General features: G+C 45.7%; 1 protein-coding gene across 1 annotated transcript in view; it reads left to right on the top strand.

The window, feature by feature from the left end:
• CLPB (ClpB family mitochondrial disaggregase) overlaps window positions 1–22,563 on the top strand; it is a 137,021-nt gene extending 114,458 nt beyond the window's left edge. The window contains exons 10-16 of the mRNA XM_032792608.2: window positions 3,682–3,726; window positions 8,559–8,720; window positions 12,323–12,479; window positions 17,539–17,612; window positions 20,244–20,363; window positions 20,954–21,058; window positions 21,647–22,563. Coding sequence (XP_032648499.1) covers window positions 3,682–3,726; window positions 8,559–8,720; window positions 12,323–12,479; window positions 17,539–17,612; window positions 20,244–20,363; window positions 20,954–21,058; window positions 21,647–21,898 — 915 coding nt within the window. The 3' untranslated portion in view covers window positions 21,899–22,563. The remainder of the gene's footprint in view (window positions 1–3,681; window positions 3,727–8,558; window positions 8,721–12,322; window positions 12,480–17,538; window positions 17,613–20,243; window positions 20,364–20,953; window positions 21,059–21,646) is intronic.
• Window positions 22,564–24,737: the final 2,174 nt, after the last annotated feature.

Consider the following 24,737-nt stretch of genomic DNA (forward strand, 5'->3'; position numbering starts at 1 on the left):
ACCTATCGGCTGGGCTTTAGATAGCAGCATGGTTTTGTCCATCCCTGATGTACTACTGCATGCATCACTGAATGATCCTTCTGTGCGGGGGAGCCAAACTCACATTGTTGTCCATTTTGGATCAGGGCTGCACTTTATTCAACAGCTGAAAGGAAGCATCAGATTTGTCTTTGTGCATCAGTGAGGGATGCTATTGCTTTAAAGCAAACTTTTTTTAAAAAAAACTGTGTCACTGCCTTTGTTTTTCATAACACTTTAGTAAATTCAAAGAATTTAGCAAAAGCTTGTTTAGCTTGTTTTCCTCGTTTATGAGAATACTGTTAATTTGAACATCCTTTGTTGTGGACAAATACATTTCTTTGCTTATGTCACTAATAAAACCTTAGATTATTAGAAGTGAAGGAATTCTAAAAGTCCAATTTACTGTCACTATGTGTGCTATTTATTTGGTTTTTGCATTTGATTCAGCTTGGACAATGAAAATAAGTGACATCATATTCAGGTTCTTAGTGCTGGAGTGTTCGGGCTGCAAGCAAGGTTGCAGATTATCTGTTTAAAAACAGCTATTTTCATTGGATTTTTTTAAAAAGCCATATTATAGAAACATTTGTAGGTAGTATTAGGTTTTAGAACATCTTTGGTTTTCCTTTAACAAAATTGGGCCAAGATTTTAAAAACTAGGAGCCTAAAGTTAGGCTCCTAAATCCATGTTTAAGCATCTATTAAATTTCAGAATTCCCAGCTGCTCCCATTGCGGTCAGTGGAGATACACTAGTATAAAACTGGTGTGAGAGTCAGAAACAGGCCCTTTGCCTGTCACAGAGGAAAATGCAGAGATGCAGCACTGAGGTGTCCTGCAAACTGGTGTTAGATCAATTGTGCCTCTCCTAGAAGTTCTCCAGTGTAGAAAAGACAAGATGAAATTACACACATTGAAAGAAGATCAAAAGTAAAACAAGGCCATAAAACAGCCTGTTCTGGTTTCTTTTCCTCATCAATCTATAATTGCCTTTTAAATGTAATAAATTCCACTTCCTGGAGCTCAGGCACCTTAATTCAGAGCTGCTGCACCTGGAATTGGTCAGTGCTTCAGCTAAACATCAGATGGAAAAATCAGCCAAACATTGAATGTTGTGTTAATTCAATAGCATGCACAAATCAGGGTTTTACTGTTTGGCAGTCATTGCAGTAATTAGCCCTCTGAAGAGAGGTCATAAACTATATGGCTAGTTATAGGGGATGCAGCTATTAGCAGGAACGGACTGATTAAGAAAGAAGAATTCATAATGGTCTCATTTTCATACTGACAGAAAGGTTAATATTTAATTACAAATGCTAATATCCTTATATGGCCTGCCTTAATCTGTGCTGTACGTACAATGAACTCTCTAATGATTTGCTGACACAAGAGGGGTTAGATCACAAATGGGTCGATTCAGAAAAGGGAATTTAGAAATGTCTTAGGGCCTCATGTGGATCTTGCTCTCACCAGGGTATTTCCCTCGACTCTGGAGGGGACACTCCTGATTTACCCCCTTGTAAATGAGATCAGGATCAGGCCCGGAAAACCACCTTTAGAACAATGGCACTGATTTTGCTTGTCTCTACTTTTGATGCTCAGTCTGAGACTGGGAACAATCCACAGCTCCCACTGACCATCCATAGAGTTGTGGGTACTCAGGCCTTGTGACGATCAGGTCCTGTGTGTCTCAAGCTGGGCACTCCAAAGTCAGTGACGCAGTCTGACTGGCCTGGCAATGTTAATTTAGAGCTGGTTGAAAAAAAAATTTCCAGAACAGTTTTCCATTAAAAATAGCAATTTCATTGAAATACATTTTTTTTTTTGTGGCACTGTGTCAGTTTTGACAACTTTTTTCAAAAAGAAAAAGTCTAAACATTGTTTCAATAGTGTCAAAATGTTTGGGTCTGACGCAACTTCAAAACTGCATGCTTGTTTTGATAGTGTCTTTTTAATTCATTTTGTTTTGACTTTATAGTGTAATCGAAACAAAATGAATTAAGATGACACTATTGACAGAAAATGTTTTGATAGTTCCACATCAAAAATTTGTAGATTTCCCCCCTGTGGGAAATTTTGAAATTTCAGCTTTTTGTTTCAAATTGGAACAAGTTATTTTTTGACATGTCAGCATTTTCCACAAATCTGAAATTCTGGTTCTTAACCATCTGTAACACTGGCATCTTTGTGGCATCTTAACCATGTGTAACACTGGCAACTCCAGTTGTATTCTAGACTTACATTAAAAGCAGATCCTCTGGGGAGATGCTGAGCCACCTCCGCTCTCCATACCTTGCGAACTAAATCTAGCATCTTTTAGTGTTGGGTCCCTGGAGGGGGCAAACTACTGCTGGGATTGGAAAGCCAATGGGAATTCCCATTGACAGCCAGCATTCAGTAGCTATGTTTTTATACTTTTACCCTTTTTCAACTCTTAGGGAACTATTTACAGTCCCAGTCTGTCTCTTCCCTACTCTTCTGTGTTTCTATATACATGATTGTGTCTCAGTGAATAGAGGGTGTTTAGAAGCGTGTAGGGAGATGTGCTCCTACTTCATTTGATTTCTTTATTTTTGTTACCATATCACTATTCTGAGGTGGATTTTCGTACATATTGTCTTTCCACAAAACAATACCCAACTTCACATCCATCTCTATCCACTCTTCTGTTCTACCTTCAGCTACTGTTCCTCCACACAAACGAGTGTGTCACAAATAAGATGGCTGATACAGATGAGTAGAAGATATAGTCAGCTAGCTTCTTATCGACCTAGTGAAACAAGTTTCAGGAGGGGGAGTAAATGCTACTGAATTGCCAGCAGGTAACATTTACTATGCATTAAGCACAAAGCCTTGGTGTAAGCTAGCATCCAAGGGTCTCTAGCACCCACAGAACACTCGCCATGGTTCTCCAGCTGATACAATTATGAGATGAGTCATGTATGTCACACAGAGGTACAAGCTGCGACTAGAAGAAATGCCTTTGGAGACCTGGCTGATTGTCAGGTACTCCCATCCCTGCTATCACTGCGAGGAAAGTTCAAGCTTGCCTTTTCATAGCAATATGAGCTAAGTTATAGCTGCGAGCATGAGAAATTCATTTTCTGCAATGAACCACCAGCCCTTTCAGACATAAAAGGAGCTTTGTGTATCAACCTATAAATTCTGTGACAATATTAGCTCAATGCTGTGATCATCCAAGTACTTAACTTACCTTGACTTTGATTTTTTTATATTTTTTTTTTTACAGGGTAGGCATTATGTTCTCCTGTTGATTTATTTCTAAACAGTTGAACAGTAATAATGGCCATTTTATGTAGCAAATTTCAAGTCTCATTTTCATCCCCATCACTGTAGTGATGAGAGCAGATCATCTTAATTGAACTTATTCCCAACAAGGGTAGCCAGATTTGGGACCATTCTTACGTACCCTTGAGAAACCTTGGATTTATTTCCACCCTTTTCTTTCAGAATCAATCTCAGACTTTTGCAGTAGATTTATCTAAGCATTTCATTGACAGGCATCTTTGGGAACAACCACACACACTTTGGCATGTCAGTCCCCTTCAGCAGCTGCACTGGATCCAAAGATGCTATTTAAATGTAATAAAATTTGTAGAGCATTAATCAAAAATAATGTTCCTTAATTATTTCTGTTGCAGGGTTTCATTAGACTGGACATGTCAGAGTTCCAGGAAAGGCATGAGGTTAGTCAATGGCCTGTCTGTATTCCCAGGGACTGAAATTCTAGTTTAATCAGTAATTTAAACAGATCATGTCAATTGCATTTCTTTCTCTCCCCTCCACCTGCCATCACTGCTCTCTATGGTGCTGAGCACCTCCTCAACTCCCATTGAAAGCAACAAGCACCTAATAGGTCTTGTGCCTTAGCATGGGATCTAATCCTGAGAGCGAAATCAGTGGGAGCTGTGAGTGCTCAGCATCTTTCAGGATGAGGCCCCTGGTCTCCAGGAACTGAGAAATGAAATGTTGCAAACAGGGATGCAAGGAGAATAGCAAAGGCTGCGGTCCCAGCCGCAACTCCACTCCCAGCTGTGGCTCTGGCCACCTGCCACGGCTCAGCCTGCAGCCCTGTCCCCCAGCCACAACTCCGCTCCTGGCAGGGGGCCCATAGCTCAGCCTGTGGCCCCAACCCCCAGCCACAACTCGACTTCTGGCAGCAGACAGGGGTGTGTGGACACATTCCATTACAAGTAAGTTGGAGGATCATGAGAGGAAAAGTTTGAGCACCACTGCACGAGAGTGTAAAGTGCCAAGGCAGACTAGGAGCAGAGGCCAAGTCAAAGGAAATGCTTGATAACAATATAAATCCTGTATTGTGGCCTCTGCACATGATGCCAGTAGTTTCAATAGCAATGGTATCAGACACGAATAGTGTTCAGGAATGAATGCTGTCCGAATGTACATGATCAGCCATATTGTAATAACCCCCACTAAAGCCATGTAAAGTCATGTTAATGGGGACTACAGAGGCAGAGATCAAAACTGAAGAAGAGAAACTGGAGAAGGTGAACAGTTTTATGTCTCTAGGAAGTACCATCAGTCAAGATGGTGCCAGTTCTGAGGAAACAAGAAGAATCGGGAAGGCAAGCGGTGCATTTGGAAGACTCAAAATCATCTGGCAACTCAACAACATCTCCTTTGGGACAAAACTGTGAACATGTACAAAGCAATTGTTATCGCCACCACAACATATCGCAGTGAGACATGGCAACTTACCAAGAAAGATAGGCAAAAGCTGGATGCATTTCATCACAAATGGCTAAGAAGCATATTGGGAATAACAGAGAAAGCTAGGAAGACGAATGAAGAAGTCAGAAAAATGACTGTCCAAGGCCCCTCTCACAAATAATCTACAAAAGAAGACATCAGTGGCGGGGACATATGCTGAGAATGGAGAATGAATGCTTACCAAATACTGCCCGTCAATGGAAGGCAGAAAATGGAAGAAGAAAAAGAGAGAGATCGCGAATAACATGGAAATGAACAGTTCTGAATGACATCAAGCACCTCGACATGAAATGGGAAGATTTAGAGAGAAGAGCAGTTGACAGGCAAGGATGGCAAATGCGAGTAGCCCAATATGCAGCAAAGCACGAGGTGGACTAAGGTCTAAGGTAAGGTATGTTGGAAGAGCTGTTGGTGATACTGTGCATCCTCTGAAAGGTTCATACATCCATAGACAAGAGAAGGAATTGAAGGGATGAAGAGGCATTAATAGATTTTACAGACGATGCAGTATTCCTAGCAAACCTGTGTAGCATCCTGGATGAATACTACTTCCACCATTGGAAGAGAAGCAGAACAGCTGGACTAATGACAGAAGCAGGGAACACCAGAGACTCAGGGTATGTCTACACAGCAAAATCTGTGCACAGGCTAGTTTGAACCCAGCTAGTGTGGAGGACAATAACAGTGAAAACAGAGCATCATGAGCTTCACAGCAGACTTGCGAGCCAAGTTAAATACTCAGGGTCCATGCTGAGCTTGTATTATCCTCACTGAAGCCAGAGCTGTCTTCACTGCTGTTGTTAGCCCTGCTAGCTGGATTCAAGCTAGCTTGGGCAGCCTCCATGCACAGCCGTTGCTGTGTAGACATACTGTGTGTGTCCCGGTGCAGGATTTTAGGAATGAAAATGCATGGAGCTGAATGTGTAGGATGTATCTGTCTGTGAGAAGCTGTGCAACAAAGGTATTTAAAGCTGTAGCAAATAGAACAGGAAAATCTGATGGCTCTGAAGATTTCAGACTGGAAAGAGGTAACCTATAAAGAGTGTACAGAGTTTTACACTGGGTCCCTTTCTTCCTCTCGACAGCTGAAGATGGCTTGCAGATCTTTATAGACAGTAAATAGAACAAGGTACATGGAGATCCTGCAGAGTGCGAGTTAGGAAGTAAGTTAAAGAAGAGACCCATAACAGAAGCAGCTACTTCCTTAAACAGTATGCGAGAAGGAAGGAAAATGGGAGCGTCTCGTTAGCTCAAACTTCAGAGGACGGTCTGTGAGTCAAGAGAGGACTAGGGTGTTTGAGAGACGACCTTTCAGGGGAAAACTCTAGAAACAGCCCGTTAAAGCTAAGATCTCTGTTGACTGTTCCAAAATATAAAGGAAAAGCTCCAGGTTGGGAGTGTCAATTTTGGACACTAATAGGATGTGTCTGCGTGTGCGTGCACTTACATGTTATGCTCTAGAGTGGAGAAAGGACTCCACTGGTTCAGCGACCTTGGTCAAATCACTTAAATCCTTCTGTGCCTATGTTTACTAGACTGTGACAAGGGATAATTATTAATAACGCTGATGTATCATAGAGGGCAATTGTGAATCTTAGTCTGCTTGTCCAGCACATTGAGATTCTTAGAAGGAAGGGGCTAAAAAAGAGCCAGCCAGGATACTATTATTTACCACAAAGCAGTGGAGAGGAAGGGGTACAGAGAGGGAAAATAGAAGAATGCTCAGAGACCGATTAATAGATGATTGCCAAAGGGTCGTATGATAGGTGTGCTCTATACAGTAGCAGTAAATACATAAATGACAGTGTTGATGATAGAGACAAAAGAAAAAAGAATCCAGAGTCAGAAACAGTAATATGCAAAGTATCAAATACCATACACTGGTGAGGGTGACAGAGATGACAGCATGTAAGGAAGAGAATGGAAGAAATAAGGAAAGCAAAGGCAGAGAATTGCAAAGGAAGATATAATATGTTTTTCATGCAAGCTGGGATCAAGAGGTCAGTGCTGGAGACAACCATAATAAAGAACGGCATGAGGAATCTGACACTGCTGAGGGCATTGCTAAAACAGTTGGAATGAATGAACTTCAGCCAAATTTTGTCCAATGAGTGGGAGCTTCTCGCCTATGCGGTAGAATGTAGAACTCTCAAAAGAGGATGGGGGCCAAATGCCAGAAGCAGATGTGCATTTCTCAGGAAGAGGAGAAGGAAGTAAAGATCCCAGTTCTCCCGAGGCAGACGGATCTGTGCAAAATACTCTACAAGTGGCAAAAAGCAGGCACCAGTCTTTGTGTGAGGAAGTACTGTGGTTCATTCAAAGGATGGACCTAGGCTGGGTTTTTTCCTCCCTCAAATTTCCTGTATTGTGCTGGAGAGGTAGGAATACTGAAAGGGAACTGCAACTGGGAAATGCAGTTATATCAGGTGGCAACATGGGCAAATGGCCGTAAAGACTCAACTGTTATTCTCCAGCACAAAGTTAGTTTGCAACGGATTCTTCATAATGCTGGGCCATGTCATTGTTCCAGAACAAGAAGTTGTGAATTCTGTCTTTCTCAAGCTAAATATTTGAAAGATTTGTTTTTCTATTCCAATTGTTCCATCTTGGCTCCTATTAACTGTCTGCAGCCAGCCTTATTAGGACATCATATGTTATAAGGCCAAGATTTCCATAAGTGACTGGTGATTTGGAGGGCCCAGTTTCAGACACCTTAAAGGATCCTCATTTTCAGGAAATGCTGAGCATCTGCCATCTGAAAATCAAGCTCCTTTAATGTGTCTTAAGTTGCGCACCCAAAATCACTAGGTGCTTTTAAAAATCTTCGCCAAGATAGCTGTATTGTGGTGAGCAGCCACCACTTTTGGTTGCTCCACCACAATACAGCTATCTTCGCCAAGATTTAAGTAGAAAAGGCAAATATTTTTGTTACAGTTTTTTTCAGTTTATTTTATTCACAGAATTCCTTTGTGTTTTTCCTGTGCTCTGACTTCCAGTTGGTTCCCCCAATTGAGAGAGAGCAGAGGCTCCATCTTTCACCATCTGCCTGAGACCTCTTCACATTCTTAGCCAATCTGAAGACCCTATTGCCTCTCCACACTTTAGATCTTCCACTGAATGAGCTAGCTGTCTACATTTCTCAGCTGTCCTGCTCTTGAAGTGTTTTAACAGATATTAAAGAAAACCAGGAAGATGGCCATTAAAGATCCCCTGGTGCTTTTCGAGAGAAGTAGGAATTAACTGGTGTCATCTGGCCACAGTCTCTCTATTTGACTTTAAGGCCATTTAGTTCTCAGCAAGCTGAGGTGTAAATCTACAACGCATCAGCACTAACTGGTCATGTAGACTCTGCTAATGCACATTAAAAGTTCTGTAGTGCGCTTTGTTCTGTGGTTTCAAAGAGAAATAGGTCAAAATGCACTATTAAAGTTTTTAGTGTGCGGTAGCAAGGTCCACACAGCCAGGGAGTGCACGGCAAGCTAGAGCACTCTAGAGTTACATCCCAACTTGCTGCACGCTAACTGACAGATGTAGAGGTTTCTTCAGGTTCAAATGTCCAAGGCTGTGAGTGAGCTGTTACTGAGTGTTTAATGCTCAGCAGTCACTGTGTTACGTGTATCTAACTCATTGCTTGTCCAGATACTTTTGAGGCACTTGGCGAATAAAAGATGTCCCAGTGTGTATATATAACTTAATTCTTATGTAAAAAAAAAATTAGTGGTCATTAGCTCCTATATAGAGAGTCCATCGTCTCTTACATGTCTTGTTTTCAATTACTTCCTCTTAGGTTGCCAAATTTATTGGCTCTCCGCCAGGCTACGTTGGCCATGAAGAAGGTGGGCAGCTGACCAAGAAGCTAAAGCAGTGCCCAAATGCTGTGGTCCTCTTTGATGAGGTGGACAAAGCCCATCCAGATGTTCTCACCATTATGCTGCAGCTCTTTGATGAAGTAAGTTTGGGTCTCCGTGTCAGAGTGTGAGCGTATGCAATACGACAGTGATTGATGCAAGGGTTTGACTGGTACAGCTGGCATCTGGGGTCTCAGTCTGGGCACCCCAAATCACTAGTCAATTTGGAAAATTTGAGCTAGCAAATAACCCCCATCTTTCTATTTGAAGAACATAAGAATAGCCATACGGGGTCAGACCAGTGGCCCACCTAGTCCAGAATCCTGTCTTCTGACAGTGGCCAACACCAGGTTCTTCAAAGGGAATGAATGGAACAGGTCATCATCAAGTGATCCATCCCTTGTCATCCAGTCCCAGCAGCTGGCAATCAGAGGCCTAGGCCCTAGGGACACCTAGAGCAGTGGTTCTCAACCAGGGTCCAAGACCCCCTTGGGGGCCGCGAGCAGGTTTCAGGGAGGCTGCCAAACAGGACCAGCGTTAGACTTGCTGGGGCCCAGGGCATAAGCCGAAGCCCCACAGCACGGGGCTGAAGCCCAGAGCCCTGCCACCTGGGGCTGAAGCAGAAGCCTGAGAAACTTAGCTTCTCAGTGCCCCCGGTGGTTTGGGGCCCCGGGCAATTGTCCTGCGCCCTACCCCTTAATGCCAGCCCTGGCTTTTATACACAGAAAACCAGATGTTGTGGCACAGGTGGGCCATGGAGTTTTTATAGCATGTCAGGGGGCCTCAGAAAGAAAAAGGTTGAAAACCCTTGACCTAGAGCATGGGGTTGCATCCCTGACCATTTTGGCTAATAGCCACCGATGACCTATCCTTTGTGGACTTGTTCTCAGATGAGGCAACCAGAAGTGCACTCAGTATTACAGGTGTGGGCGTACCATGGATTTATATAATGGCATTATGATCTATACTATCTCATTACTGTCCCCTTCCTAATGATTCCCAACATTCTGCTGCTCCACATTGAGCGGATGTTTTCAGAGAACTATCCACAATGACTCCACAATCTCTTTCTTGAGTGGTAACAGCTCATCTGGACCCAGCATTTTGTATGTATAGTTGGGATTATGTTTTCCAATGTGCATTAATTTGCATTTATCCACATTGAAATTCATCTGCCATTTTGTTGCCCAGTCACCCAATTTGCTGAGATCCCTTTGTAAGTCTCCTCAGTCCTTTTTGGATTTACCTGTCTGGAGTAATTTTCTGTCTCTGCAAACTGCTTACCTCACTGTCTACCCCTTTTCCCAGATCATTTAAGAGACAAATTAGGAACGAGCTTGTTACAAGATCACTGTAGGCCCAGAACGCAGCTGTCTAGTACAGCTAACCCCTGTTTTATCCACCATACCAAACTGCCTTTCCAAGGACTTAACCCTGGGAAACAGCATAGTGCAGAGGTCTAGTGGGCTAGATTAGTGGTTCTCAACCTTTCCAGACGACTGTACCCCTTTCAGGAGTCTGATTTGTCTTGCGTACCCCAAGTTTCACCTCACTTAAAAACGACTTGCTGACAAAATCAGTGATAAACAGACAAAAGTATCACAACTCACTAGTACTGAAAAATTGCTTATTTTCTCATTTTTACCATATAATTATAAAATAAATCAATTGGAATATAAATATTGCATTTACATTTCAGTGTATAGTCTATAGAGCAGTATAAACAATTCATTGTCTGTATGAAATTTTAGTTTGTACTGACTTTGCTAGTGCTTTTTATGTAGCCTATTTCAAAACTAGGTAAATATTTAAATGAGTTGATGTAACCCCTGGAAGACCTCTGTTTACCCGCAGGGGTACACATATCCCTAGCTGAGAACAACTGGTCTAGCTTACACCTCCAGTTAAGGAAGAGAGTATTTTGATGGGTAATCAGAAATGAAGAGGAATGGGACTGCACAGATTATACTGAGCAGTTGAGAAGGATAATGAATAATAATAATATCTGGGTAGATCGTGCCAAGAAAAGGTACACAGTCTCCTGTCCGTTGCAGAAAACACAAAGAGTGAAATAGCAGCATTCTTCCTGTTTCACTGTGCAGACTCTGAGCGGTTAGGCTGTACCCCTTTAACATAAATAACGCTCTCTTTAGCAGGCACATATTGATATATCACTGCACCATACAGAGAAACACTACGGACTGAAAGGAGACCCAGGAGCCTGTTGAATCTGACCTAGCTACTCATCTAGTAGAAAACTCCATCAATATCTTATTTCTTATTAAGTACTTGTCTACTTTCTAAGTCAGCCTGATTGTGGTTATGATTTCTCTGGCAGGCTGTGATAGCGTGTCCTACGGCTTTACTCCTCTACCAATGCACACAAATCTGGCCCTAGCAATAATGTTAGAAAGGGTATTGGCAGGATTCACAGACTCAGGAATCCCTGATTGCCTGGCATGTGTACTGTTTGCTCTTCAAGGGAAATCTCTCCTCATTCTCTGTCTTTGGAAGCTATGGCTGCACTTGTATAAGCTGATGGGAGGACAGAGGCAAACGCCCTGTGTCTCAGTGAGTCAGCTTAGTGCCTAGAAATGAAGCTGGACAAACGTTATAGGTACTCCTGCATGGTAGATTGAGTGTACAACCTATTATGGGAGGGTTTTAAGCCTCAATCTGTCCTCAGAGGGAAACAAACTCCAAACCCCCTTTTTCTTCTTTGAAGGATTAATAACACAATTTTTTCTTGCATAGATCATCACAGCAGCAGCTAAATGTGAAATCAATTTCTGCACCACATGCTTGACAGGGCAATAACCTAAATGTTAATATCAAGCACCCAACATGGATTTGTGTCATTGTGCTGAGTATCTGCTGTTGTGTACATGTGGCTGGGGGGGGGAACTGCCTTGGGATCTTTTTCTTTTTTGTCATTACTAAAGAAAATTAGTGTTTTTGAAAGGTTCCTATTTTAGTATTATAGGAGGAACAATGATACAAAGGAGATCAGTGTTCACAACAGAGACAATCACTCCCCTGTGCAGGACACAAGCACCTGCTGCTATCCCCTCCAGTTAATACACTGCGAATGATATTGGACAGTAGTTGCAGTTATGAGCCCTGGTTTGATCTGGCTGCGTGATCCCGCTGTACCATAGATTGCTCTGTATTGCTCAGTGCAGTTGCACTGTCAGTCTAACAGCTCGTCCCCTTAGTGTCCTTAGACAGCACAGAGTCACGTAGAGGAGCCTAGCTCCCCTCTCAAGCCCATTGCCTCCACCACCCGCCCTTAGTCTATAGTGATGATGTCCCCATTATCAGTTTTCTGTTGATGATTTCCTAACCCTCTGTGGCTCATCCCCCGTCCCCCCCCCCTCCCAAGGATAATTGTGCCTCCCCAGTGATCTGAAAGCACTTTGCGAACACCCATTCCACTAACATTCCCTCCCTGCCCTCCATGAAAGGTGCAAGTATACCTATGTTACCACCATAGCACAGAGAGTTATCTAAGTGATGTGCCCACAGTCACACAAGACACTAGCCCAGGCTTCCTTTCAGCACTTTTAGAAATATCTCCCTCTTGGGAGGAAGGGTTTGACACTCACATATATGAAATCTCCCCCTTGCTTTTTGGCTCTCTCATGCAGTGTCATAGCACAACGCCCCTGTTAATGCAGATTTTTGTTGTTTGTTCTTGTTGAAGGGTAGGCTGACGGATGGGAAGGGAAAGACCATTGACTGCAAGGATGCCATCTTCATCATGACTTCCAACGTGGCAAGTGATGAGATAGCCCAGCATGCCCTGCAGCTCAGACAGGAGGCCCTGGAAATGAGCAGGAACAGGATTGCCGAAAACCTAGGTAACAACCTCTACTATATACTCTAAGTCCTCAAAGGAGCCTTCTTCAAAAATTACCTCTGCACATCCCCAAGGTGTGGACTCACATGCTTCGTCTCATAAGCCAGAGAGCCTTTATTGGCAGGAACCTTCCAATGCTGGTCAATCGTACATCACTAGCTTTTTGTACCTTAGCCACTTGGACCTTCAGGCTAGTTCCTTCTTCCTCTACGCCAGCCAAAGAATTCCCAGGAGGAGCTGCAATTGGATCCTAGTGAATGTTGTGACCTCATCTCTACTTTAGCCAGATGGCAGGCACCATATCCAGAGCCTCCAATAGGCTTTTGATCAAATATCTGCAATGGTTTCTGCATCCTATCCTCCCTCAGGTTCTTGCTGGGGTTGACACATTTGAGACCCCCAATTCCAAAGCCCACTGTGCCGTGGGATGGCTTGTCATACGGACAAAGCCTTTGAGCTACTTGATACCCATGAGATCAAGTTGTTTAGGGGAAAGTAATTTTCCTGGTGCAGCAATTTGAGCTCATTGAGTGAATGTGCTTCAAACTGATCCCCCTTACACCAGTTTCTGCAAAGGTTAAGGTGGGGTTGTGGACTCCTCCCACCATCCTTCCTAAGATGGCAATGGAATTCTACCTTCATGAACCAATCTTCCTGCCAGTATTTGTTCCACAGCCACAAAGCAACCCACTGAGGTCCTTCTGCCCTAGCTCAGTGTTAAAAACTCCTGGAGCTTCTGCCTGGAGCAGATTAAAGGTCTTAGAAAGTCCATCCAGTTGTTTGTTTCCTTTGACACCAACTCAGTAAGCACTTCTAAACAGGTGCCTAGTTCTTCCTGAGGTGAGCTGGTGGACCTCCAGCGGGAACATGCTGTTGATCATGTTATCTGATACAGCAGCTTTGGTTGCAGGCCTCAGACAGTACAGGACATGCAAAGCATCACATGATCTTCCCTATGTACATTTGTGAAGCAAGGAACGTAAGACTGGAAGGAACCTCCTAGATCACTGAGGCCAGGACCCTGTTCTGTTGCTTAGATTTGGCTTCTGGAGAAGCGTCCTCGTTCATGGTCTCACTGACCCTGTTACTGAAGTAGAGTAGGCTACACACGCTCAACAACTTGACTCTTTTTCTCTTACTGCATCTGTTATTGGAATTGGCTAGTTTTGTAAAGTCTTCTTAGTGAAGGGCAAATCCTTGAGGCTTTGACCATCTATGCCTCTTAGTCATCAGTGGGGGGAGGTATTTTACCCCTCCTTCCAACTTTCCTGTTCATCCGCTGGGCATTTACCTTTCTTCTCAACACTGCCTGCTGCCGTGACTTATCGTTGTTCCTTTATGTTGAGACCTCTTCAGAGATTCCAAGACCAGAAAGGATCATCCAGTCTGACCACCTGTTTAACATAGATCACAGAACTTCCCCAAAATAATTCCCAGGGCAGATCTTTTAGAAAAACAGCCAGCCTTGATTTAAAAATTGTCTGTGATGGAAAATCCACCATGACCCTTGGCCCTTGGTAGATTGTTCCAGTGGTTAATTACTCTCACCATTAACAATTTACACCTTATTTCCAGTCTGAATTTCTCTAACTTCAGCGTCCAGCCATTGGATCATGTTACACTTTTCTCTGCTAAATTGCTAATAAATATTTGTTCCCCGTGTAGACTGTAATCAAGTCATCCCTTAACCTTCTCTTTGTTGAGCTAAATAGATTGAGCTCCTTGAGTCCGTCACTATAAAGCATATTTTCTAAACCTTAATCATTCTCGTGGCTCCTCTCTGACCCCTCTCCAATGTATCAACATCCTTCTTGAACTGTGGGCACCAGAACTGGACATGGGATTCCTCAAATTCCTTCCACTCCAAGAGTGAGGCTCTTGCACAGATGGTAGCTTTATTGACCTGTAATTCTGCCACATGGAGGATCTCATCTCAGAGGATTCCCCTTTGGCTGCTCACCCGTCTCCCCTCCAGTGCTGAGGACCCAGCTCTTGAGGGGCCATACTGTATTTAGAATGTTTCTTAAATTACAGAAATTGTATTTTGTTTGTCCATTTTTATGATACAGTTTCCAGTTGGCTTAGTTTTTGAGGTGCACTTGCTTCCCACATGATTCTTGAACTGGCTGGATGGTTCTAGGGTCTGTGATGGGGATGGGTGTCTAATGAGCGCAGAGCAGGGACCTTGCATTATCCTTTCTTGCTTCTGAGCTCCAAAAACTTCTGAGCTAGAGAAGTTTTACCTTGATTCATGCCAGAAGCGTCAGACCCAAGAGTGAGGATCCTGTGAGATGATCTTCAAAGAAGCAGAATTACAGGTAAGTAGTTTTCTCTTACTGAACATCGGCCTAGGGTGATGGATAGGGTGTGTCTTTTAAAAATTCAAATAAACCATATTTGTAAGTAATGGCAGTGGCAGAGAATTCAAATGTACACCTTAGTCCTCTGCTGCACCTCGTCTTGAGTAGTTGTTGTTTATAATCATAGCACCTAGGAATGCCAGTCACAGACCAGGCTCCCCTTGTGCCAGGCACCGTACAAACACAGAACAAAAGAACGGTCCCTGCCCTAAAGATCTGACAATCTGAACATAAGACAAGAGACAATGGATGAATACAACAGACCAATGGGAGAGTACAATGGAACAATATTGGTCAGCATGATAGGTAGTAGTTACAGCATGCCAGCTGTAATGACTGTCATCTTTATAGTGGGCTGGTAATTAGGGGAGTCGTTGTTTATTCTTGGTGCTTAACCATCTATGTGAGAAGAGTTTAGTTTCTTTTTGGTGTCTTAAGCTTTCCGGAGAAGTGACTGCTCTTGTCACACATATACAGCATCATCGCAGATAGTCCTTCCAATGAGAACTTCTCCTAACTAGGAAATCTACTGGAAATGGCTGAGAATTTGTTCTGAGTGATCTGCTGACCTTTGGCGTGGAACTAGCAACCCCACAACTCTCACTGTCATGAAGCCAAAAACTTTAATTCTTAGTGCTGGCCACATACGTTCCTCAGCTTCTCTCTTTCGCTTGCTCTCTCTCATGCATTTTTTATCTTGAGTGGTAGGTGGCAGAACTCACTTTATACAGACAGAACCTTTGATATTCAGTCAAAATAGGGAAAGAACAAGGCACATTTGCAAATGAACTTTCAAGAATAACATTTTAAAATGCCAAGTGCCACCTTCTAAATGAGGAAAGAATTGAATTTTAATTTCTGGGAGATTAGTACAATTTACTGAGATAGCGGCAATGAATGACAAGCTGCAAAATGTATTTTGGACTCTAAAGTCTGGCTGAAGTAGGTTTTCATCTGCCACCTTGTAATTTGCTGAGTTCTCAGCTTTGAGAGCTGCTTGAATGTTATGGGGACGAGCTCAGTATAAGCACCGGATAAATAGAAGAAAGAGCTGCTTCTGCAGTATCTTTACATCTGTCTGTGAAAGCAGCAAGTGTTACACGTGAAGAAGCTGTGCGTGGAGGTTACCACCTTTGCTCTGTTTTGTTCAACCTTCAGCCTGCAAAGGGCCTGCACAGTGGAACAATACCATGCCAAATTCATTGTTGTGTATTTAAAATCCCCCTTTTATCGCCAGCTCCAGGCTTATGTACCACATTTTACTACAGAATGCATAAAAGTACAAAGTGGTCCTGGGGCTGTATCTAAAGACCCTCCCATCCCACTCAACCTGATTCTCTCCCCAACCCTGCTCACCCACTCCTACCCAATGAGTCCTCCACCAGGAAAACATCCATGCATCAACACATGTGGGCTCTGTCATAGTAGTGGAGGGAAGCAAATTCCAGAATTCAGGGGCCATCACATAGAACACCTCCCATTTAACCTAGGATTCGGTTAGCTCCAGCACCTCAGCTGCCCTGGTATCACATGGGGAAAGAGGTGATCGCAAAGGGCCTGCACCATTTGGAGATTTGTATCTAAAAACCAACACCTTCATTTGTCCCCAGACATCTACAGCAGAACAATGCCACTTTCGGGCCCTGCCTCCCATAGCTTTACGAGACTAATGGATGCAAGTGGTACTAGCCAGGTGGGTAAGGCTTTCAGGATCCAGCTCTTAGAGCATACAAGATGGGACTTTCAAAGAGCTGACCATTGGCATGCTTTCAAAAACTCTCCCCATAGTGTCTTTCACGCAAGCAATAGCTCAACAGAAATTGCTGTATTAAATAATGTCGCTAACTAATTGCAGAGGGAGAGAGAAATGAAGAGAGATTTTTAAGTCATAAACAGCTAATTGCTAAGTGCAGGTTCTACTGTTTGCTAAAGAGATTTAAAAATGCAATGCTCAGAAGCTAGTGGAGAGCCTACGCCTGTATGTCTGACTGATCAGGTGTGACAGCCATAAGCATAACAACACTAGACGGCGGGGTACTTTGTGTGTAATGTAATCAGCATCGGTCATGACATTTTGATCCACAGTCCGTAGATAATCTATGGAGGCCAGGCCAGGTCCTTTGTTAACAAAGAGGTCTCCTTATGGAGATGAATTGAGAACTCTCTGGGATTCTGAGAGCAAGGTACAGAGGGTCCCAAGCACAGTAAGTATCATCAGTGAGCTGTGTCCCCTTTGGTATATGCAGCTGGCACAGGGTGGGTCTGTGGGCTATGAGATCTCTGTGCACCCCAGGCATAATGAGGCCATTTACTCTCGTATATTTGACAGGCACGGTAGATCCCATGGAGTAGAAGGTCAGCGGGGGTACAAAGAACAAGCTTCCTCCCATGTGTGCTAATTCTTTAACCTGCTTTTTCTTGAGAAGCCAGTGGGCTTTGATCGCAAGTGACAGTCCTGGCATGCACAAAGGCAGTAGTACCTGTGCAGCTCTTGTGGCAGTGCATGGCCATGCCTGTATGAGGACTTCCTGGGTCTCTTTTCCAGAGTCTCTCGTAAGCCTCAGTCTTCTGTTCCTGCCCATTTCCTCACTCCTGTGCAAAGTGCCATGTCCATTCGTTCTTCCTGGGGTCAGTGAGACACGAGGCGCATCCTGTGCCCTGCCTTAGACATTTATACTCTATGACTTTGTCTCCCTTCAGATGATGTCCAGATAACTGACAAGATAACCATCTCGAAGCAATTCAAGGAGAATGTTATTCGCCCAATTTTAAAGGTACAGAAGGTTTTATTTATTGCCTATTTCAGATATCCTAGATTTTCATCCCTGGGCCATTGTCACTGTTTATTTTCGATCACCCAGAAATGTGCTAGGTATGCAGTCTCTGCCTTGACAACTTACAGTCCAGCAGGCGGCCTGGCAGGGGAAGGACTAACTTGGGATTCTCCCCCATCCCAATCCTGGCCTGGCCTCTGTGCTGCTGCAGCAGAGTGAGGGGACCAGAAAAGCATATAATGCCATGGAGATTCTGGGTGGTGCTGCTGCCCATAGGCAGCTGAGGCTGGGCTGGGCTGCCTAAGTTACGCCGTGGCTACACTGGTTTCCAGAACAGCCCAGAGTCGCACTCCTTGTAACAACACAGCGGGAGTGAGCTTTAGGGAGGGCTTTGACTGAAGCGGGATCTAGGGTGCAGAATGGACCGTGGTGAGGCAGGAACCCTCGGAGCAGCCAGGCCTGGGGCGATGATCTTATCATCCACTCCCATTTCAATACAGCCAGGCATCAGGGAGAGGGTGAGCTTGGGCTTTATGTGGCATGCAGGAGCCAGTCAGGGAAGGCATGTGCTCACAATGGCCTCCTCCAAAGATGGCTTCAGTGTTGCTGCTGGGTTGACCAGAAGAAAGCTACTGGCAGGTTCCCCCGGGTTCTCTGACTTGTCTCGTTTCCGCCAGACTGTGGAGCAGGAACACAAATGCTTCTCCCCCTCCCCAAGCCTTCCTGGCCTACTGTGAAAGGCCCCAGGGAGTGAATGGCAAGGAGCGCTGATTATTTGTAGCGCCCTTGACTCGATTCCTGTGGGCGCTGCAGGTGCAGGTCTGAGTCTGGAGGGGTATGAGTGAAGGGAGACAGGAGGCTTGGCCGGCTGGTACAGAGAAGGTGTTCCAGACATGGAGGGAGGCATGGGGAAGGCACTGAGATGATTATGGAAGGAGAGGACAAATGGGGGTATGTGGCATCACTGGCAAAAGGGGAAAAGTGATGTAAAGAGACCAGATCAGTGATGTAAGCCAGGGTAGCCTTTAAATTTAAGCTTGATGCAGTGGATAATGGGCACCCCACCCCAATCCAACTCACCAACATTGTGTGGTTTTATATACAGGACTACGGCAAATAACCCCCATCCTCACTCGTCTGGAAAGCCTGTTAGAGCCCCGCTACCAACAACTGCCTTTAAGCCAGTGTGGTTCTGTTCCCAGTATGGACAAGGCCAAATTGGGGAGCTGAGCCCCACGCCCAATGCCACGAAAAACATAGCAGTAATGGTACCCTCCATCATGCAGTGTCACACCCACATGTTCAGACACAGTGTCTTTCACACACACATGTGTGCACACACACACACACACACAGAGCTCCTGGTGCTGAGGGGTTAACTTGTCGGTGGAGGAGGGTCTGCTGCTGCCACAAGCAGTGAGTGTATGTGAGCCGGTTAATGGATGGCAGCAGAACTCCCAATTGAATTACAGCCCAGTGTTCAATCACCAACGTAAGGGCCGTGCACAGAATTGACATGTTCCAAATATATATATATAAAAAACACATGTAATGTGTCAGAATGACAAATTCTGGAGCTTAGCTTCTGTTCTTTTGCTCTTACGCTTCTTTAAGAAGTTTCTAAGGCAGCTCTGTGTGCTGCCGGACTTGCCCTTCCCAAACAGGGAGCTTTGCCTTCACTGCAGATGGCACATTCCTTGTGTAGATGTGGAATCAAATCACCTCTTGCTGACCAGAGTATCATAGAAGTTAGAGATGACAGATGAGTCCATTTCACTATTCCCAGACAGCACAGATCGTTCGCAAGAGTGGATTCTTCAGTGCTTCTGTCTAGTTTTAAAGACAGACCATTTTCCACAGCACCTAGCAGGCACTGGAAGTTTCACTGGTTGTAGGCAGCTGCCCAGCTCTGTGCCACATAAATCTGCTATTAATAACACTTAACGATGGCATGGGGTGTTACATCTTCAGAGCACTGTACAAACCCGAAGGCACCTTCACAACCCACACGTCAGGGTTGTTTAAAGCTGGAGAAAATGAGATCAAAGCCACCTCTAATTCTGAGTGCCTGCATTTTTAGGCACCTGTGTTGATGCAGAGGTTCAAAGCACCCACAGTTTTCATAGAATCATAGAATATCAGGGTTGGAAGGGACCTCAAGGGGTATCTAGTCCAACCCCCCCTGCTCAAAGCATTAGCAGGAGCTGTGGTGCAGGAGTCTCAGATCAGACTCTCAGAAACACAGGCACCCAAAATCAGTGGGCACTTATGAAAAATTGGGCCTAAGTGGCCTGCACAATGATACAAGTGAGTGTCAGAGCCGAACTTAGAACATGGAGATTTTCAGTCCCTTCCTGTGCTGCTTCTAGACCTATGAATTCCTCACCTTAGCACCCAAGCATCAGTGCGTGAGAGGCTCTTGATGGTGGGGATCTGGCATTTCTGGTGCATGCACTTGATGCAGTGGTTACTAGCCACATGTTGTGTTGTGGGATACAGTGTAAAGAGCAGTCTGTAGGCAGGCGTGATTTCCTAGGGATCTCCTCTTCTAGTGCCAGTGGCTATCCAGAGTGTCCTGCGGCTTGGATTTCCTGCCTGCTGCTGCTGATCTTTGCCCTTTCTCCTTGGCAGGCTCACTTCCGAAGAGATGAGTTTCTGGGAAGGATCAACGAGATCGTTTATTTTCTCCCCTTCTGTCACTCGGAGCTGATCCAGCTCGTCAGCAAGGAGCTGAGCTTTTGGGCCAAGAGGGTAAAACCAGACCATTGCTGAATGTGTTGCTTTGGGATTCACCTTCCCCTTAATCCCTGCACAGCCAGGGGCCCTAACCAGACTTTTGTCCTATAACCTTCGTGTGCCAGTGTGGACTAGTTCACAGGCATGACCCCTCTCTCCTCCTTGCCACGTTGGAGCAGAGCTGCGTGGGTTCCCTAAAGCATCATGCGCTTCCTGGATCTTTCCAGAGTCACTTGCTGCTCTCCTTGCACACGGAGCTGAGTTGCAAGGGCTTGTGGGTGGGGGATTCTCAGGGTGTGGGTGTGGAGTATGTGTTACGCATCATTAGCTCTATCATCAAATGAGAGCGGGGTACCTGGGTAGTTACATTATACACCTGTGCGGCTCAGGACCCTCCAGGCCAGGCAGACACCCATGACCCACAGCCCATGTTATACAGTTTCAGTTTTGTCTCACCAGAGCTCTGGCTGGGTGGTAACCTCAGCATCCCTCCATGCCAATGCTTAGTGTGGCCTTGGCCTCCAGATAATCAAATCCTGGAGCAGAAGAGTAGCTGGAGCCAACTGGACAGTTCATTAACATGCTTTCCCTTTCTCATCCTGCAGGCCAAAGTGAGACACAACATCACTTTGGTGTGGGACAGGGAGGTGATGGATGTGCTGGCAGACGGCTACAATCTGCACTATGGCGCCCGGTCTATTAAACATGAGGTAAGGCATGGTGTGCTACCTTGCCCTTTCCATCTGCATTCTGCACCCAGCAGCGCAGACTTCCCCTTGCACACCAGCCTGCGTTCTGGACAGGCCATGCGTGTTACAGGCGATCTGCTTGGGAAAGGCTGGAGAGAGGCAGGAAACTCTTCACTGGGATTATTTTTTGTATCTGTCCTGTGAAGAGAAGCTCCTTCGGTGACCATGAGTCTGAGGGAGAGAAAATAGTGACTGATAGTTTTGAAAACACACCTCTCTCATGGTCTTGCATTTGTTTCTACTCTGACACCCGGTAAAGTCACAAAGAGATTACCTGATTGAAGGGTTCCATGCATAAGGGGTTCAGAAGCAGCTGGAGCCATTTGGCATTCAGGGTGCATACTGCATTCACCCAACAAAGCAGTGCTTGTTCACTTCCCCCAACTCCAGCCCGGCGAGTGGTGGTTGGCCCTGATCCTAGGAGTTAGAGATGAAAGAGACCCATTAGATGTAATCCGCTGTGTCCCCTGCAGATGCTAGGTTGTTCCCTACAAGGCCGATCTAAGAGGACAGAAGATTTGCTAATGGCGGGTGTTTTCTTTCCCGCAGGTGGAGCGTCGTGTTGTGAACCAATTAGCTGCCGCCTATGAGCAGGACCTTCTGCCAAGAGGCTGCACCTTGCGAATCACAGTGGATGATTCAGACAAACAGCTGCTGAAAACCAAGAACAGCTCCTCCCCTGAGGAGGAGAAGAGGAAGGCCCCGACGCTGCGGCTGGAGATAGTCGAGAAGGACAGCAAAAGCCGAAAACTGGACATCCAGGCTCCCGTGAGCCCTGACGAAATCTCCTTTATGTTATAGCCACAGGGAACGCCTCGCACACCACACTCAGCCAAAGCGGCCCAAGGCGGCATGCTTCTGGTTGTACTGGTCATGAATAAAATAACCACGAGACATGGAATTTGCAAAATGGCCCATCAGTGAGTAAGGACAATGGTGGTGGATCCCAGCCCCCGGAACTGGAGGGTGGGGTTCTGGAAGGTGACGCTCTCTTTGTTTCGTTATTGACTCTCCTAGGCAGGAGAGACCATAGGCTAACACTCCTGTGTCTGCACTGAGTCAGAGTCGGACACCTCCATCGCAGGCAAGAACCCTAGCCACTGTCCCAGTGACACACTGTGCTGCAATTCGGTTTACCTGAAGGATGTGGAGAGGGGGTAGATATATTGCAGTGTGGAAACTCTTGAAGTCAGAGGAAGTACGTAGGGGTTTTCAAAGAGGAAGTTAAGGCACATTCCAAATCAGACCAACTGTAGCGAGTCTGGCTCCGGTAAGGATTTCTGGAGAGAACAGGGTTGTATGTACAGCTAACTGCAGAATGTGCGGGGTTGGCTTTGCACCTGAGAGGAGCCATGTCAGATGGTTAGCTGTGTGACGGCTTGGTTTTCACAGTCCTGTGTGCCTCCCGGCCCCATGGGCTTCAGACACCATCCTTTAATTTATTTCAATAAAATTCAAAATCTTCATATGGCATTCTGCTTCCTAACAAGGGTGGAGGGATTGTGATTGGTAAGAAGGAAATGGGGATTTCCCCTCTCTTGTGGACAGGAGAAAGTGGTGTAATGGTGGACTACAGTAACTTACCTGTCTGTGAAATCCCTCCCTTACCAGCTCTTTAATGGGAACCATGAATAATAGAGACGAGTTTCCATCTTTCAGTCCTGGCCTGGTGAGATCATGGTATAAACCCAGTCACTGAATGCTGATGCTGTTCCTCACACTTCCATCTCTCTGCTGCTGGCTAGATGGTCTCTGCTCTGCAGGTCCACTTTCTGGCAAATATTCAATATTTCAGGGTTAACCTAAACGTCTTAGCTGTCTGCAATGTCAGAGCTCAGAGCAAAGTTCCCCGGGCCAGACAAATTGAAAGATGCATTGTCTGTTACAAGTAAAAATTGGATTTGTTCCGTGAGCGATTGTAAGGTCCTCCCTCTGCAGTTTTAACTCATTAGAGATCTCACCATTGCGGCACTGACTGAACAGTTTGTGTGCCAGATGCCCTTGGCTGCAAACCTAACAGTCTCTCACTTCTGTGCATTCAAATCAACGCAGTCATTTTGTTTGGTTTGGTGTCTGTAGCATGAGCCCCACTGAACGGTTCACGAGTACTTACTCCTGGCTTCAGAGAAGGAAAACAGTCGTGTGCTCAAAGATCCTGTTGCACTTTTTGCGAGAATTGGGGGTTAGCTGAAGAATCCAGTAGGATACAGAGTTCTGCAGAGCCTCTCCTTAAACCAGCTGCTGTTATAATCGGGCTGTGTCTCAGTAGTGCGTGAATGACCCCTTTCAGGTATTTCCACTGCCTGTAAAACTCTGGGATCCTCCCACGTGAAAGATGCTGTGTAATGGTGGGTCATTGTGATGAATATAAAATGAACGTAAAGCTGAAGAAAAGCCCTTCAGGTAAATGACTTGGAGCCCAAACCTCATCGATTTAAAGAGGAGTCCAAGGAATAACAGATCAGGTGTCACAATTAGACACAGATACCACAGGGACGGGTGCAATGTAAGAATCTGAATAGAGAAGGGTGGTCCAGTGGTTAAGGCCTGGGACTTGGGAATGCTAAATGCAATTCCCTGCTCTGCCACAGAACTCTTGAGTGACCTTGGACAAGTTCCTTAATCTCTGTGTGCCTTAGTTTCCCACTGTAGTTCCCAATTTCCTTTCCTCACAGGGGTGTTGCGAGAATAAATACAAGGCACCTGAGTACCACGGTAATGGAGGCCACATAAATTCCTGGAATAAAATAGATCTGGGCCTTAAAAAGCTGAATTTAAAATAAGCCAAAACGTCTGTATATCCAGTGCTAAGAGACGCTGCAGCCCTGGGGTGCAAGATAGGCAGAAGGCAGCACCAAACGATGGGGTTCAAGCTTAGGTTGATTTCAAAAGTGCAGCTGAATCAGAATTCAGGGTGGTCCAGCACTATAGGAAACCAGCCACATCACTGGGTAACTTGGGGAGAGAGCCCAGGGCCACCCAGAGGATTCTGGGGGCCTGGGGCCGTTGGTGGCAGGCGGCTCCGGTGGACCTCCCACAGGCGTGCCTGTGGAGGGTCCACTGGTCCCACGGCTCCGGTGGAGCATCTGCAGTCGTGCCTGCGGGAGGTCCACCAGAGCCGCGGGACCGGCAAGTGGCAGGGCGCCCCCCACGCGGCGAAATGTCTAGAGCTGGCCCTGTTCGGCGGCGGGGGGCCCTTCCGTTCCGGGACCCGCCGCTGAAGTGCCCCGAAGACCCGCGGTGGGGGCCCCCCTCTGGCGAATTCAGCGGTACTTTGCTGGTCCGGACCGGAAGGCCCCCCACCCACCGGCAAAGACCGGGAGCGGAAGAAGCTCCGGGGCCTGGCTCCACAAGCTCCAGGCACCCCAGAGCGAGTGAAGGACCCTGCTCCAGGGACCGCAAAAAACACTTGGGGGGGCCCTTGCGGAGCCCGGGGCTTGGGGCAAATTGCCCCTCTTGCCCCACCCCCCCAGGCGGCCCTGAGAGAGCCTGTAATCAATGTATTAGCAGGAGTGATATAAGCAGGACACGAGAAGTAATGTCTGCCCCACTCCCATCCTGATTTGGCCTCAGCTGGAGTATTGTGTCCAGTTCTGGGCACCACATTACAGGAAAGAGGTGGACAAACTGCAGGAAGGCC

Source organism: Chelonoidis abingdonii, chromosome 1 (genome assembly GCF_003597395.2).
Source record: "Chelonoidis abingdonii isolate Lonesome George chromosome 1, CheloAbing_2.0, whole genome shotgun sequence".
Classification (NCBI taxonomy): Eukaryota; Metazoa; Chordata; order Testudines; family Testudinidae; genus Chelonoidis; species Chelonoidis abingdonii.